Source organism: Neovison vison, chromosome 5 (genome assembly GCF_020171115.1).
Source record: "Neovison vison isolate M4711 chromosome 5, ASM_NN_V1, whole genome shotgun sequence".
NCBI lineage: Eukaryota > Metazoa > Chordata > Mammalia > Carnivora > Mustelidae > Neogale > Neogale vison.
This window is the reverse complement of record NC_058095.1, coordinates 28,437,633-28,454,039: the sequence shown is the minus strand read 5'-3', so window position 1 is coordinate 28,454,039 and position 16,407 is coordinate 28,437,633. Positions and strand designations below refer to the sequence as shown.

Below are 16,407 nucleotides of genomic sequence, written 5' to 3'. Positions count from 1 at the left end.
CTCTGGTCTCTGTCAATGTGTGCCCTTAAACGAGCCTCTATGTCACTGTCCTTTGTGCGCATGCGCCGTAGCAGAGGCCTTGCAGGAGGGGCTCACAGAGTGTGTGTGAGCCCTCTGGGTGTCATCTGTGCTTAGCAGAGTCCTCCTCTTCTGGAGAGGTGTGTACGTCAGTGCTGTTATGTCTGAGAGGGAGTGAGTCTGGTCCTGGATGCCTTGGCCTCCGTAAACAAGTCCTTCAATTCCTTATCCTCACTTCCAGCCCTCAGGTTCTAAAATTCTTCCTCAGGTTCTAGAATTCTTCCTCGTTTTTCCTATAAAGATCAGAGAGATGATGCCACACTCATTCATTAGCTGTCTTTATCTCCCTGCCTTTGGTATACCCTCTGATGCCCCCCCCACCCCCTACATTTCTGAAGGGAAGCAGCAGGAAGACAATAAAACACAAAATCTATTATCTGACTTCCAGGAGGAAATTTCTCTGGGGTGGTTCTCACAGGTGGTAGAAAGATAAGAATCTCCATGACTCAATGCAAGAAGAGACTCTGAAGGCAAGGTGGGTGGGGACAGCTAGGGAGGCTCGGGTAAGGGGACTGCTGGCTAGGTGACTTGCCAGGACAAGGATTTGCCTGAAGAAACCATTACAACTGAGCACCCACTGTTTGACACTGTGCCCAGCAGTGTGGTTAGCCTTGGAAATACTGAGCGGAACAATGTGTTTCTGCCCTCAAGGAGTTCGGGAGGCCCATCAGGGTAGGAGGAGCTGAGTGGTGGAGACGAAGCTAGGAGGGTAGGTGGAAGCCAGGGACAGACCCGATTTGAGGAGAGGGGAAGTTTCCGACTTGGCTGCGCTATGGATTTGGGGTTCAGTTGTAGACGCTGTGGGATGAAGCTGGAAAGAATATTAATGAAACAAATCGGTGCGCTCTCCATCCTCAAGGCAAATTCCTGACACACCAACAGGTATCACTTCCTTGAACACTGCTGGGATAGATGAGCAGGGATCTCTAAGGAGTCAAAAAGAACTTCCCAGAGAAAGTGTCTCATGGCAGGTCTGAAAGGAGTTGAAAAAGGATGAGAGCTTGGTTTGATGAGAGGATTCTCAGGGCTTTAGAATTAAGGTAATGCAGCAGATTCTACTGATGAGCTGTGATTATAGGGAAGTTAGGATTGCTAGTCACGCACGCTGTGGCTCCACTGGTCTTTTTCTTCATCATGCTTCCCAGAGACGTTTGAATTGACTGATTGCTCCCCACTAGATTCTAAGCTTCAGGAGGCAGGAGCCATACCTCTTGACTGCTCACATGGAGTTCTCCAGACGAAGCCCAAAGTCCCAGCAAAGGCCATGCATAGGGGAGGGACTCTAGCGATGCCTGAATGAGTTGCAACGTGCCCAGTTCAGGCGGACAGCTAAAGAACAGAGCCAGGTGTTGACTTCTCCCAGAACTGATGACTCAAATATGATAGCAAACAACTGAAACTAAAGGCAGCCCCAGCTCCTGAGGTTCAAGTTTCTAGACCAGCATGCAGAGGTCTCAGAACAGCTCCTGTTTTATTATCTTAGTTTTGGAGTCATCAGGAAGGAGTGAGGGCCTGCACATTCTCAGATTCTTGCAGTACGTGGTCATGTCAAATGATTCCAGGTCACTTGAAGGCCAGACAACAGCTACCCCCCACCCAACCGCAAATGCACCCCTAGCCCTCCACTTTCCCACACCCACCTCGGGCTCTTTTCTCCCTGACCTCTGCTTTTCTGCTTTCCCTTGGGGACTGAGTGTCTGGGAATGAGACTAGTTCAATAAGACTGTGACCAGAGTCTTGGGGAGGGTCCCCTCTAAGGGTGATGACAGGTAGGACAGACAGGCAGAAAACATAATTTGAAGTATTTTTGTTTTTTTATATACAGAATACAGGAAAGTTTCTGTAAAGTCTAAAACATTACAATTACTATGTACATTGGTACTACTTGGGGGTGGGGGTTGGGGGGAGAGGAGGGAGCCAGGGGTGGGAGGAACAGGAGAAGTGGCAAGAGAACAAAAAAAGAAGACGAAACAGGTTTACGACAAAAACGTTTTTGCTACAATAGACAATTTGAAGAAAACGCTCTACCACATGTAGTACTGTACAGTTTTTAAAAACATTGAAAAAAATGTCATCACTAGATGTATTTACACAAAATCCAAATACACTTTTCCTTATTTGAAATAAAATAGATGGACAGCCAGAAAAAGAATTCATTTCTCATTTGTCCATAATACACAGTAGCTACCTGTAGTGCAACCGCTGCAGAAAGGGAAAATAACTTGGAGGGTGGGAACCACGGAAGTAGGGTGGGTAGCGATCTTTATATTAAATAAAACAATGATATTGTATAGATTTTGCTGTATGAAAACTGTATTTTTTCTTTTAATATAAAACTATTGTCACTGCCACAAAATAGAACAAGTTTCTGATTATTTTACAACGGCGGGTGAGGGGGAGGGAGCAGGAGGTGGGCAGGAGGTGGGTGGGGAACGGTTTCGTGTTGGAGGAAGTGTCCAGACCGTGGGCCTTCCCCTCCCTGCCCACGCTGTTCCTCAGCTCGGGTCTGCCGCTTTCCCATGAAATGTTGAGTACAAATATATGTGCAAATGCCCCCTAAAACTTGAGAAAAGAAAAAGGATTTTTAAAAAACAGTCAAAAGGTTTTCTTCATTTCATGCAAAGATTGTAGTTGAAGGGTTTCTGGTGGAGTATAGAAAAAACCCGGGCTTGGTTTGTGTACATTTTTGCATTGCAGGAGTCTTGGGTTGGGCGGACAGGCGAGTGACGGGGTAGCCGCCAGTCCTAGGGAACGGAGTTGGAGCGCAGTACAGGGCCCTGGTGGGGCTTGAGAGACAGCTTCTCGGCCAAGACCCCATCCTGCAGCAGGCCAGCATCGCCTTTGGGCTGTTTGGTCGCAAACTCAGTGATGCTGAAGACAAACTGCAGGCACCCCAGCTTGATGTAGCTGCCGTGGTGCAGTAAGGCCGTGCCCTCCCAGCCGGCCCCACTGCCCCCAATCAAGCTCGAGCTGCTGGCTTTGCAGTTGCAGGTTCTCCGCGGCGGCCCCTGGGCCTGGGAGCTCATCACGGCTGCCTCCTCACTCGGCTCTTCGTCCTGTTTCCGGTGCCGGCGGCGCCCTGGGAAGGAGGAGTGTGGTCACTGGGAGAGGAACAGTGAAGGGGCCGGGGCTGTTGGCTGTGGCTGGGCCCCTGCACCTCCCAATTCTAACTGCAGGGTGACTAGGGCTGGGGAATGCTGAGAAAGGACAAGGGGAGTCTGAAGTCCCCAAGCAGGTGTGCACATGTATGGCACTGGCTTCTCCATGGCTTTCCCTGGGCCCATAAGCAAGGAGAGTCTGCCCAGTGGGACCAGGAAGGCACGTGCCAGTCATTGGCAGCAATCCAGAGTCACCCAGTTGGGGCTCTTAACACAACAGGTCCAAAAACGGCCGGCTCTGGGGCCACAGGGTCCAACTTACTGATGACACTCTGCACTTTGGCAACAATACTGCTTGGGGGGGTTGGCGGGGTCTTCTCAGAGAAGTCACACGAATACAGCACATTGTCCACCGTTGTCCCGTGCTCACTGTAGTTTAACAGCTCATAATGTTTGGTATTCTGAGGAGGAGGAGGGAAGATAAGATGTGTGGTCTGCTGCGTGGGGCCTGGGGCTAAGGGGAGAGAGGACACATGGAGAAGGCTGTGCTGCTCTACCTGGGGAGCTCTCTTTCTTCCCCAGTCAAGTCCCGCTTCCCTGTCTCTTTCAAATAGGGCTCAAGACTCACCTCCACTTCCCAGTGGCCCCCACCCCCCTAGCTCACCCCCACTCTCCCACTGCTCCTTCACTCTGCCTCCTCTTGAAATGCTATTTACTGGCACAGAGGACTTGGCTTCCTTCTATGCTGGTCCCCTGCCCTGATTTTGGGGGAGCTCCCCCTGCTGAGCCCGTGACCAACCTCAGGAGAAATGGCAGCCCTGTTCCTGGGGAGGGTAGCCATGGTAGGACACCCTTTCATACCAAGACTCTTCTCCTCCAGGAATGACAGGGACGGAGGAAGAGAAGACCTCCCCGCCCCGCTTCCCCACACCCAGGACACTTGAACAAAAACCCCAGTGCCTAGGAGAGGCCTCGGGTGGGGAAAGTCCCCTCCCACCCCATCCCCAACCCCAACCCTCACCTCATCATAGAATATGCAGGCGTGTTTCCCGGACACGTAGTTACAGTGACCATAGTTTGTAAGGCACACGTCCATGTCAGCTCCTGCAAGTGGCAGGAGTAGAAGCAAAGGCAGGCAGAGAACAGACTGTAAGGTGTATGCATGGGGAGGGTAGGGGGCAGGAGTTAGCTTCTGGGCAGCTACTGGTAAGACCTCACGGTGAAGCTAGCTTGGGGCCCCTTCCTTGTATTTTTGAACAAAAACGGATTTCTTTTCCAATCCCCTTGGAAAGAACAGCTGTCCCTGCCAGCCGATCTCATTCAGAACATGCGGCTACTGCACAGAAGGGAAGAGTGAACTCCTGAAGAGGGGGGGGTTATTTCCATGAGGGCACAACATGGGCTGCAGGGTTCATAAATCCTATCATCGGAAAGAAAGGAGATTTCTTGGTCGCAGGCTAAGCTGACTATCCCTCTGTACAAGATTCAGGACTAAGGAAAGGTTATGGGTGTGTGAGCCCTATCACTTTCTTGAAGACCTCCAGGGACACAGCGTGTGCCCTCTACGCAGGTATTTCCTGCACGCCTGGAATGGCTCGCTGAGCAGCAATCAGAGCTGACTACACTCTCTCCCGAGGTCATGTTGGGCCCAAGCAAAAGGGCTGAAGCTAGGGAAGACAAGCAGCTGATAATCTCCTTTCTTAGTCCCTCTTGCCTGGATATCTGCTGGGTTAAACCAGTCAGCCCTGGAGAGGGTTTCCCTTCCCCCTTTCCAGCCTCTGTGGGTAAGGATATTAGTATTTGGGGCTGAAGAGATTTCGGCGCCTTCCCCAGATGGCTCACCTGTCCCGATGTATAGGGTTCGGTAGCACATGTTCACAGCTCCTCCCAACCCTAAGAGAGGGTAGAACACAGCTCGGGCCTGTACCTCCTTTCTTTGCACTACAAGACAAACACAGGGATAGGATCATTCAGAAACTCAGAACCTGAGACCCAAACATAAACCAAAAGAACCCAGACCTTTGGCTTGTGGCCTACAGAAAAAGATCCACTAGATGAATTATCCCACCAAACACACCTTGGACATTGGGCTGCTTCAGCATGACACTCTCCCCCCACCCACAGCATTCCCAACATGGGTTAAGCATTTCCACCTTAAAAGAAGGTCACAGAAGTCATGGATGAAAGTACTCTAAGTTCCTGGGCTGTTGACTGGCTTATTAGGGACAGACCAGACGATACCATAGAGAGGGATGCCAAACAGCAGAAGTCACAGACCAGCACTTCTCAAACTTTGGTGTGCACACAAATCAACTAGGGATCTTGCTTAATGTTGTTCTGATGCCGCAGGTCAGAAGTGGGGCCTGAACTCTCTGTTTCCCACAAGCCCGCTGGTACTGCTGGTCTGGGGAACCACATGATTTCAATCAGTAAGGCTCAATAAGGGTTAATGCTCAGAAAAAGAACCTAAGCAGTTAGACTTGTGGGAAGAATTTCCAGGAGGCTTTCTTTTCTTTCTTTTTTATTTTTAAAGTAGGCTCCATGCCCAAGACAGGGCTCAGCCTCATGACCCTAAGTTCTAGAGTCTCTATCAACTGAGTCAGCCAGGTGCCCCTAGCCCAACTGTTATTTGGCTTCTCACCTTGAACTTGAATAATTCCTTCTTGGGAAACCTTTGTAACCCAAATATCTGAACACCGTTCAGCAGAAAGCGTACCACATATACCCAAAGGCACCAGTAGCTGCCCTCTGTATCTCAAAGTGGATGAGCATGAAAGAGAGTTAAGCAGACTTCCCTGAGTCTGATGTGAAAGCTGTAGTTGCTTTTTGTTCCTGTTTTCTGGGGAAAGAAACCACAGTGCTTTACTGAGCCTGTGAAAGGCACACAAGGGGCACTGTGATTCTGAAAACCGAGATGGCTCAAGGAGTGGAGTCAGCCGCTCACACACAGAGGGGAGACTGGATGGTGGGCTGTAGCGGCAGATGTGTGCACGCGCACCTTCAGTGTGGTGCCCTCCAGAAGCCAGCGGGTGTGCCCCGACACTGCCCGGTGAAGCTTGGACCCGGGAGGGGAAAAGCTGATGTATTCTCTGCAAGGCCAGAAACTTGATCAGCTTCTCGTCCAGCATATTTATCTCGATTTCTATTAACCAAAGAGAAAGATTAAAAAGCAGCTGAGGAGGAAATACAACGTGGAAATAGGTGAGGATCACACAGCGAATTGTTTAGCATTTCTGCATTCTAGCCAAGTGACTGTTCTCCAACGGCAGAGAGTACAAAGTGGCGTAAGGATCCCGAGCTGGGCATCTCTCACGGCCATGTGCAGTGAGAGACGGGCCCCACTGCAGCCAGTGCAGCGGTCTCTTGGAAGTGGGTGGCCTGATTTCGGGTCGAGTGGTCCTAGAAGGGCAGAGCAAGGTACACCACTTGCCGCCTGTCGGGGGAGGGCTGGATGTCTGACCTGAGAATCAGATTTTTCTACCCAGCCTCTCTTCACAGAGGGCCAGTGGCGCCTCCGTTCTCTCTGACTCAGGGAACAAGGACCTCCTGGTTTTACTCTGCCCTGGGTAATTATCCTCTTTTCTCACAGGCTCAGCTGGCTCTGCTCTCCCTTCACCTTTGATTATGAGGTGTAGAAGGCAGAGGAAGGAGGGGCTTTCTTTCTTAACCCACCTCCCCAGCCCTCGGAGATCAGGCATCCCTTCTGTTCCCTTCTGAAATGAGCTCGAAGGCGCAGGAACAGCACCTCCACACAGTAGCTCACTCACTCACCTCCATTTCCATCCATAAACGCTCGCAGTGAGCTGGTGAGGTCCACCATGGCAGTAGAGTTGGCTGGGAAAGAGGGTACGGTTAAAGCGCTTCCTATGGATAACGTGCCGGGGCTGACCTTGCCATCTGGGGACGGAGCAGGAAGATGGTTACTTACGTCGCCTTACGAGGGAAACCCACCGGTCCAATCCCCCACTGCCGAGACAGGTCTGGATTTCGGACCCAAGGTGATGTTCCCTTCTTGATTCTCACCCCATAGGCTCTGGAACTCCTAGAGCTAAAAATGTGTGGTGAGGAAGGGCAGATGGAACAATGCACCCGGGCACGCAGGAGTCTCCAGGGCACCGGGAGCTGGTGAAATCTACTGCTCTGGGGAACGTGACGGGGCGGCTCTGTTCTCTGGGCCACCGCTACCTCCCTGCACTATGCACTCACGTAAGCAGCGCTTGCCCCTGTAACTCCTGCCTCCTGACGCTCGACTCACAGGGAGCAAAACCTATCCAGGTTGGTATTAAGAGGTAAACAAAGACAGGAAAAGAGCCTGAAGGTAGGGGCCATCCTGGGACCAGGGGCCCCCATGCAGAGAAGTCACAGTCACCTGGTTACCGAGACTCCCAGCTGACTAGGAGGCCAGCTTCAGTTCACACGGGAGAGACCACAGGGGGTTCCAGCAGCATCTGAAACCTGGTTCAGATGCTGGGGTCAGCAATCTCGAGGTCCAGAGTGCTGACTGGGGACAGCTAAGAGAGCAGGCCCACACTAGGCCAAGTATGGGTACAGGGGACTGCCTTTTTGCACGCGGCCTGAGGGAGAGTGTTTGGGCCAGGCCAACCTCTGCGGGCATGCCGCTGTGCTGCTATTCTGAAAGGCAGTGTTGCTTTCTATCCCTGCTTCCCCCGACCTGGAAGCTCCTTCAAATGAGCGGGCTCTGAGAATGTAGATCAGGTGGGATCTGGTCTCTGGTGTGGATACTGAAACTCGGGAGGCCACTGCCTAGAATCTCCAGCTGACCACAGTGGCTGAACAGAGCATGCTGCCTTCCTCTAAGGAGACAGAACAAGAACAGGCAGAAGACTAGGCCCGAGAGGTGTGGGAAGGGGAGTCAGGAGACCTGGCCGTAGTTCCAATCCTGCCACTGACTTGATAGGTTACCTGGAAGAAATCACTGAACTTTCAGAGCCGAAGCAATCCCACCAATAAAACGGGGACAAGTTAAAGCATGCCTTCCCCTCTACCACCTAAATGTGGGGAGGGCAAGTAAGAGAGAGACCAAAGTCCTCTGAAATATTCACAGGAATACAAGTGTTTTTTGAAGTTTAACTGCTAGGAGGAGCACGAAAGGACTGGATCCAAATTACCCCAAGGCTGAGCAGCACTCACCTGATGATGGCGCTGGTGAGCAGAATCGTTGGTTGGCTCCTGTGGCCAAGATACCATCTCCTGCTGCTTGAGGGGGAGTGAGCACCCGGGTGGCATTTGGGGGTGAGCCCAGTGGCCTTGAATCTGTCAACGGAGGTCCTATCTGTGATTGGACAGTCTTTCTTTGCAAAGTGCTGGTGTTCTCGATGCTGGCACAAGAGCTGGGAATGGAAGGGGGCAGGCTTGGGACAGGAACCAAACTCCTCTGGGGGCAAGAGCTGGGGCCAGTGGCATTCTCTGTCTTCACAATGATGCCGACGGTGTGGTTCTGAAGCCCCCCAGCCGCTGGTGGCGTGAGGGGCCGGGGCCAGCCTTGCCGGTGGGAGAGGCCTGGTAAGGGGGTGTTGGCGCCTGGAAGTCGCCGGGGGTCCGTGGAATCAGTGGGGCTGCTGTAGAGGTGTGGGCCATTGGCTTTCACCTCTGTGCTCACTGGCCCGTTGGCAGTCCCGCAGGGGGCTTTCTTGGATTTTTCCGCACAAGAACTGCAGCTGATGTCCTCTAGGGCTGGGGGCTGGTGGGGTGGAGAGCAGCTCAGGGAATTCTGGGTGCTAATCCCTGAGGGGCAGGACAAGGGGCAGTGGGAAGGTGTAGGTGCCTTGTCAGCTGTTTGCAGGGAGGTGGTGATTGAGCTGTCAGTCACAATAACAGGCTTAATATCAGCCTTCTCTGTCTGTTCAGAGTCCCAATGCGAAGGCATCTGCTTAGCAGATAAATGTTTCAATATGCTGCACTGGAGCGCAACAACACTACAGAGCCACTGCAACGGAAGGAGAGGAGAGGAGAGGAGGGTGAGAGGCCTGGGAGGCGCTGGTCCTTCCTGCCCCAGTGGCCGGGGCTAGAGCAGAGCCGATAAGCGCCGTTTCCGAGGTCCCATCGCGAATGCCCAGAAAAGGTGTGCTGGACTTCCGACAGGATTCCACTTCCAGTCCCAAGTGAGACTTGTTGGTGCACTCAGCAGGCAACACCCTGGTCAGCAGAGCTTGGGGTTCCCGTTCAGGCTCTGCCCCTAAGGCTCACCTCGCGAACCAAGAGGCGGCAGGTACCCTAAGCCACTGCTGTGCGCTCAGCACTACCACCTGACCTCTCTGGGGGTCTACTGCACTCTTTCTACGAGACGGATGTGCCCGTCTCGCAGCACAACAGGGGGCCAATGGAGAGAAGCAGACGGGTTGACTCTGTACTTCTTTTATTTGCCTCAGAATATTGGCCAGAAGTTCTCTCCGGAATAGTCAACTCTTGGGGGATGGGGGAGGGGTGGGTGGGGTGGCAGAAGATGGGGATGGGAATGGCACTGAGGCTACTTCCAGTAACAGCTGTGGTGCGATGGAAGGAAGACTGGCTGCAGGATCCCGGCCCTGCCTTCACTCACCTCTTGCTGCTCTGCCTGGGTGGCTAAGTGCTCAGAGTTCAAAAGGTGCGTCTGCGATTCCTCAGGGATCCCATTGCAGATCAGCTCCCCGTCCCGAATGGCCGCAGGTGCAATGAGAGGGGGTGGAAACTGGTACTGGGATTTGATAGCATCAGGAACCTGTTTAGGATAGACAGGAGGAGGAAGGAGAGGGAGATGGCGTCAACAAGTCCAGCGGATTCTGCCCCGACTGCGTTTTTTCTGGTGGTGGAGCCAATGCCCATGGGACCATCATGCACTCTGGGGTCCACTAGGACAAGAAGGCTCCGTGGGCTGCAACTGCTCTGTGCCTCAGACACACACTCGTCAGCCTGAGAAGGCACAGAAATGGAGACAGCAGGCACATGCTGCCACCCCCCACCCCAATTTCTTCAGCAAGGTCTAAGGCCCACAGAGGGCAGAAACCACTGCTTTGGCCTAAGAAGTGTAAGACTGACTCTGGACACAGACTCACAGCAGTACTCTAGGCTCCCACTGCTCGGCATCAAGTTTGGGAGGGGAGTGAGCAGTATCTGACAGTAAGAAGTTGAAGGAGGTCACGTTCACAGTGGAAATGCTTGGCATGAGGCCTGGCCTGTGACAAGCACTCAGTCAAGGTCAGTTTTCTTCAGCCATTCATTCAAGACTAATCAAACAGCTAAAGACCTCTTTGTTGTACAAAGACAGAAGACACATTCTGAATCATACCACGTAAGAATGAAAGAGCCACACCACAAGCAAAGAGTCATTCATACATCCGACCAGTATTTATTGGGCACCTCCTGAGTCTGGGTACTGTCCCAAGTCCTAGAGATCCAGAGACTAATAAAACTTAAGCTCTGCTCTCAAGGAGTGCACAGTCTACTTGGGGAGATAAACACAGAAACATTACAACACAGCATAATGAGTCCTAGGATAGAGGCATGGCTAAGGAACTATAAAAAACATAGAGGAGGGGCGCCTGGGTGGCTCAGTGGGTTAGGCCTCTGCCTTCAGCTCGGGTCGTGATCCCAGGGTCCTGGGATCGAGCCCCGCGTCGGGCTCTCTGCTCGGCGGGAGGCCTGCTTCCTCCTCTCTCTCTCTGCCTGCCTCTCTGCCTACTGCCTACTTGTGATCTCTCTCTCTGTCAAATAAATAAATAAAATCTTAAAAAAAAAAAAAAACCATAGAGGAAGAGTGCTCATTTTTGTCTGGGTCTGCGGGGGGGGGGGGGGGGTGGGGGGGTGGGGCACAGGAATTTGGGATTAGGAAAGATTTTACAGGAAGGCAGTATTTGATCTGAGCCTTGTTAAGTTGAGAACTTCCAGGCAGAGGAAGGGGAACTGAGGGCAGTGGAGCAGCATACATGGCACAGAGATGTGGAAGCACTTGGTTGATTTGGAAAACATTTGGAGGAGGGGCGCCTGGGTGGCTCAGTGGGTTAAGCCGCTGCCTTCGGCTCAGGTCATGATCTCAGGGTCCTGGGATCGAGTCCCGCATCGGGCTCTCTGCTCAGCAGGGAGCCTGCTTCCCTCTCTCTCTCTGCCTGCCTCTCTGTCTACTTGTGACTTCTCTCTGTCAAATAAATAAATAAAATCTTTAAAAAAAAAACAAAAAAAACACAAAAAAACCCAAAACATTTGGAGGACAGATTTGGTGACTGAGTCCTTATGGAGGATAAGGGGAGAAGAGCTGAAAATGGTTTCCAGCATTTTGGTTTGAGGGGCTGGGTGGAGACTGTGGTTATTTACTGTAGAAACAAGAAATACAAGAGGAAGAGCAGATTTGGAGGCAGAAGACTTTTGGTCTTGGGCAAGTTGAGACTGAAATGCCCGGGGGATGGGTAGGCAGACTTAACTCTGGATATGAGGAGAAAGGCAAGGCAAGTGGAATTAAGAGTCAGCACCATTAATATCGATGACCGGTGCCAGGGGCTTGTCTGAGGTCATCCAAGAATGGAAGGCAGAGGAATGGAATGGTATGCAAATCTAAGGTTGTCCCCTGGTGAAGAGTGAAGACGTAGCAGGAAGATGAATCCCCAGCAAAACTACAAAGTTCTTAAGCTGATTTTGCTGCACTGCTCGGTCAATGATAGAGATGTTCCAGGACAGAGCTGAGCAGTTCTTAGCCACAGTCCTCAATCCGCTCCCAAATTGTCTAAGTACAAAATGCTTCTCAGAAAATTCATGGCCTTGGATTTTCCTCAAGAACAGGGAACCTTTTATAGAAGGGGAGGGGGTGCCTGGGTGGCTCAATTGGTTAAGTGTCCGATCCTTTTTTTTTTTTTAAAAACAGATTTTATTTATTTGAGAGAGAGAGAGAGAGCGCGCACGCGCATGAGAGGGGAGAAGGTCAGAAGAAGCAGACTCCTGTGGAGCTGGGAGCCTGATGCTGGAGTTGATCCTGGGACACCAGGATTATGACCTGAGCCAAAGGCAGTGGCTTAACCAAATGAGCCACCCAGGTGCCCCTAAGTGTCCAATTCTTTTTTTTTTTTTTTTTAAAGATTCTATTTATTTATTTGACAGGCAGAGATCACAAGCAGGCAGAGAGGCAGGCAGAGAGAGAGGGGAGGAAGCAGGCTCCCTGTGGAGCAGAGAGCCCGAAGCGGGGCTCATTCCCAGGACCCTGGAACCATGAGCTGAGCCGAAGGCAGAGGCTTTAACCCACTGAGCCACCCAGGCGCCCCAAACAGCAGGGTTTTATCAAGGCTTCTTGACCTGTTCATTTTAGTCATCAGGTTCTCTTCCTAATCTACAGTTTAGATCTCTTTTAAATCTATTTCACTAAGGTATGAGTCATGCCACCTCTATAATACCCCCAACTGAAAACACCTTCATTTAATTTTGGAAACTGATGTTTGCACTGAAGTGTAAATATTTACACGGTTAAGAGATTGTCATACAATTTCCAACAGTTAGCATATTGCTGGTGCTGACATCCACTGCCAAGTGATGGGAGTGGTGTGAGTGCGTTAAAGCAAGGATGCCACCAAGTGGCTCTATTTGAGAACTGCTGGTCTCCACTGGCACGGAGCACCATCTGTGGGATTTCTCAGAAGATAAAATTCACCCCTATGTTTGTGTATACAGTGCTGGGCTCTCCAGGTTAAATGAGGGAACTGACTGGTTTATGAAAACAGCCTCAACACCCCCAAATGCTTTTCAACAAAGGGATTTTTTTTTTTCCTGTTGATCTCTGTAGACACATTTTATTTATTATTTTTTTAAGTTTTGGGTTTTTTTTATTTTTTAAATTTGAGAGAGAGAGAGACAGACAGCGAGAGAGGGAACACAAGCAGGGGGAGTGGGAGAGGGAGAAGCACTGAGCAGGGAGCCCGATGTGGGGCTCAATCCCAGGACCTTGGGGCCACCACCTGAGCCGAAGGAAGATACTTAATGACTGAGCCATCCACGTGCCCCCACACTTTATTTTTAAAAAGCTTTTATTTATCTGACAGAGGAGAGAGAAGCAGAGAGCACAAGTGGAGGGAATGGCAGAGGGAGAGGAAGAAGGAGGCTCCCCGCTGAGCAGGAAACCTGATGAGGGGCTCAATCCCAGGCCTCTGGGATTGTGACCCAGGCTGAGGGCAGACGCTTAACCATCTGAGCCACCCAGACGCCCCTGTGGACACACTTTAGCAACTGTCAAGTGCATATGAATGTTAGGTAATATTACAGCCAAGGCCACAATTTGGGGTATTCATGATATATTACCAGCATCCTGGAAAAACTGTTTTAACTCTCCTTTAGTCATTCTCCTCTTAAGTTCCTCAGCCGGGACAGGTGGTCCTCTGCTTCATCACCACCACCTTCACCCCACCAGGCAGCTCTGGGATGGGGGTCATCTCCCAGGAACAGAAAGCCTGAGTGCCCCATGAGGGTAGCAGAGGCAGAGCACATCTGTTTGGCAGAAGGGGCTAAAGAGCACTGATCCTCAGAACTGGAGACTCATAGAATTTGGGGCTTGGCCTTGGTAGTCCTGACCTCCATCCTCAAACATGAAAATATATGGTCACATTCACCACTTGTTGAGACACCAGAGACAAAAGTCGGGGCTTCAGTCTCCCTATCTATAAATTCAGGCCCATGATCCTGTCTGTTCCCTGAAAACAATCAGAGCCCACCATCCTGCCTGCACCAGGCTGGGACTCACCTTCAAGCTTCTTCTTTTGACTGACTGGAGCACACGGCGGTTAGGAGGGTGCTTCTTATGGATTCGGTTCAGGAAGTCCACTTTGACCACATGCTGTGAAATGGTGTCCTGGAAACGGTCAAACACCTGGCACCGATTGCTCAACGTCATATTCTTCTGGTTCAGCTAGGGACAAAGAAGACACACTCTCGCAATGTACCTGAAAAGGCATCCCCTTCCCAATGACCTCTATTCTCTAGGTTCGAAAAATAGAAGCCCTTGGCCACACAGGCTTCTTCTATCAAGAGCTGGTATTATACCAACTCTCCTGTCAGAAGGCCAGGGGAACATGGGTAAGACGTCCTCCCTCCGCTCTGCCTGGTCTAGCCAGGGAAAGCTGGTATGTTCTATTCCCTAGAGAGGCTTGAGGGGGACAGGAAATAGGAAATTAGCCAAGAAATGCCCTTCATATTCAGCCTCTGACAGCTCACACCTTTTGTCAGCATACCCTAACAGAGCACAGGTTTCAGTGGAGATGCAGGCCTTGGGCCTCAAGACCCAGACTCCCTTTCTAGAAGGCACTCTTGCCCACAGGAAGCAGGACAGTTTCCTATACAGGAGCGTGGCTGACAACAGAGATCAGCACCAGAATGCCCATGCACCCTGCCCTAGTCCTCTTTCAACATAGCACGGAGTAGCAGCAAGCCCACTTGGCTCCCACAGTCCTGCTCTACAAGAGGTGGGAAACTGGGACTGCTCTCAGAGGCCAGAGGGAGGGAAAAACGAAGCTGATGCAGCGGCACACAGAAGGCATACAAATCCTGAGCCACCTTTCCGCTTCCACGTCTGGTCCACTACACTGTAACTCAAAAGAAAAGATCTGCACTACAGCTTCCTAATTAGTCAAGTAGGAAGAACCCCTAAGTGGCTAATAAAAAAATTACCTAATTAATTTTTCATCTGTAGGAAAGCTGCTCTTTAAGATTCATATTTGGCCATACCACTCATGGCTGCTTTTTTTCCAGTTCAGCAGGAGGCAAAATGAAACACTCATAACTGTGGCTCAGAGAGAAGCATCCTCCTAGCTGAGCCCTGAGCAGCGTCAGCCAAATGAAGAGGCCAAAGCAACACACGTACAAGTCTCTAACTACGGTCCCTCAGTGCAACACAAGGAGCACACGGTCACGCTGAGTGTCACAAAACATTCTATGGTTATTACCATCTGAGAGACAGTGTCTTAAGTGATAATCTCTTTTTAATCTGAAAGGCTGCTCTTCTGAGGGAGCTGCTCTTCGGAAGCCCTCACCCATTCAACCTTGTAAATGACTGTTCTTAGTGCCTAGCAGGAAAGGGACTAAGCTTAAGCCTCTTTTGGAGACAGCAAACTAGAGTTCTGTTTGAGCCCCAGGAAGCATCTGGAAACTGCACCTGAGACTCCTGGGAGAGAAGACAGAAGGACCCTCACACCATTCATTCATTCGACGAATATCTATTATGTACCATGACAAGGTGGGTGTCAAAAAGTAGAGAAAGGAAAGAGACTCATGTGGTGCCCAAAACACATTAGGGTTTAGTCCCTGGCTGACTGGCTGTGACCCATGCCAATTCTTCAACTCTCCCGAGTTACTGGGAGTTGACTGCCTGTGATAATTCCTAGGATAGAAGAATAAATGTTTTAGAGTTTCTTAGTTTGTTTCCTCTAAAAATAAGAGGCAGGAAAATATGGAAGCAACTACTACAGGAGCATTTATTCCCATAAGTTGGATCTAACATACTCCCCTTTTAGAGCTGTAACATCAGCTGCTTAATTCACTGTGGAAGAAATTATACATAAACAACCAAGTCTGCCTGTACAGCTAAAACAAGGCAATGCGGGGAAAGGCAAAATGCACAGCTGAGGCATTTCAAAATAATCAGACCTGAAGAGGACGGTCTACAGAACCCAGTATCTGCGAGATTATGGTGAACTCTGGTACAAACCTGACCCTACTATGCTTTCTACTGAATCAGTCCACACGTTCCAGCTGTGCCCAAAGAGAACTGAAGGGGCGACGCTACACTTACCACCACATGTTCGATGTGATTCGGACACATCCATCTGCCCAGGGGCATGGCAGTGAGCGGTGGCTCGAGGCAGTCCATGTGGAACAGGAGGGGGCAATAGTCACACTGGATGAGAGGGGCCACACGGCAGCTCCTGCAAAAAAGAGTTGTAGGCCATTTCTGTGGCAAGTTGGGAAATTCAAACCAACTCTGCACTGTGGAACAGCCTCTCCTCCTTAACCCTCACTACGTTCTCCCAGAGCCTCCTCCCCCAGTGATCAGTTCCACTCATGATCAGGAAGATGGATGAAGTTCGGGCCTGCCACCAGGCTCTCCATTATTCTCTCTTTTCAGAGGAATGTGTCTTGTGGGGAAGGGAATGTTTATTTGGAGTACAGCTACAGTGGCTGTCAGAGCAGGAACGATCAATGCTCAGTACCCACAAGGGAGAGATGGCCAACTCTGCTCTGATCTTTCTACTCCTTAAAAGAAAGTTAA

General features: G+C 50.8%; 1 protein-coding gene across 2 annotated transcripts in view; it reads right to left on the bottom strand.

The window, feature by feature from the left end:
- Nucleotides 1-1,873: 1,873 nt before the first annotated feature.
- PHF12 (PHD finger protein 12) overlaps nt 1,874-16,407 on the bottom strand; it is a 43,377-nt gene continuing 28,843 nt past the window's right edge. Inside the window, exons 6-15 of one of the 2 annotated variants that reach the window (XM_044248270.1) lie at nt 15,931-16,063; nt 13,888-14,052; nt 9,736-9,894; nt 8,328-9,123; nt 6,948-7,073; nt 6,175-6,318; nt 5,019-5,117; nt 4,198-4,280; nt 3,499-3,637; nt 1,874-3,157 (exon numbers count right to left, since the gene is read on the bottom strand). In XM_044248270.1, the coding sequence (XP_044104205.1) occupies nt 2,823-3,157; nt 3,499-3,637; nt 4,198-4,280; nt 5,019-5,117; nt 6,175-6,318; nt 6,948-7,073; nt 8,328-9,123; nt 9,736-9,894; nt 13,888-14,052; nt 15,931-16,063 (2,179 nt within the window). In that variant the 3' untranslated portion in view covers nt 1,874-2,822. The remainder of the gene's footprint in view (nt 3,158-3,498; nt 3,638-4,197; nt 4,281-5,018; nt 5,118-6,174; nt 6,319-6,947; nt 7,074-8,327; nt 9,124-9,735; nt 9,895-13,887; nt 14,053-15,930; nt 16,064-16,407) is intronic. The other variant, XM_044248271.1, reaches the window with a different exon arrangement.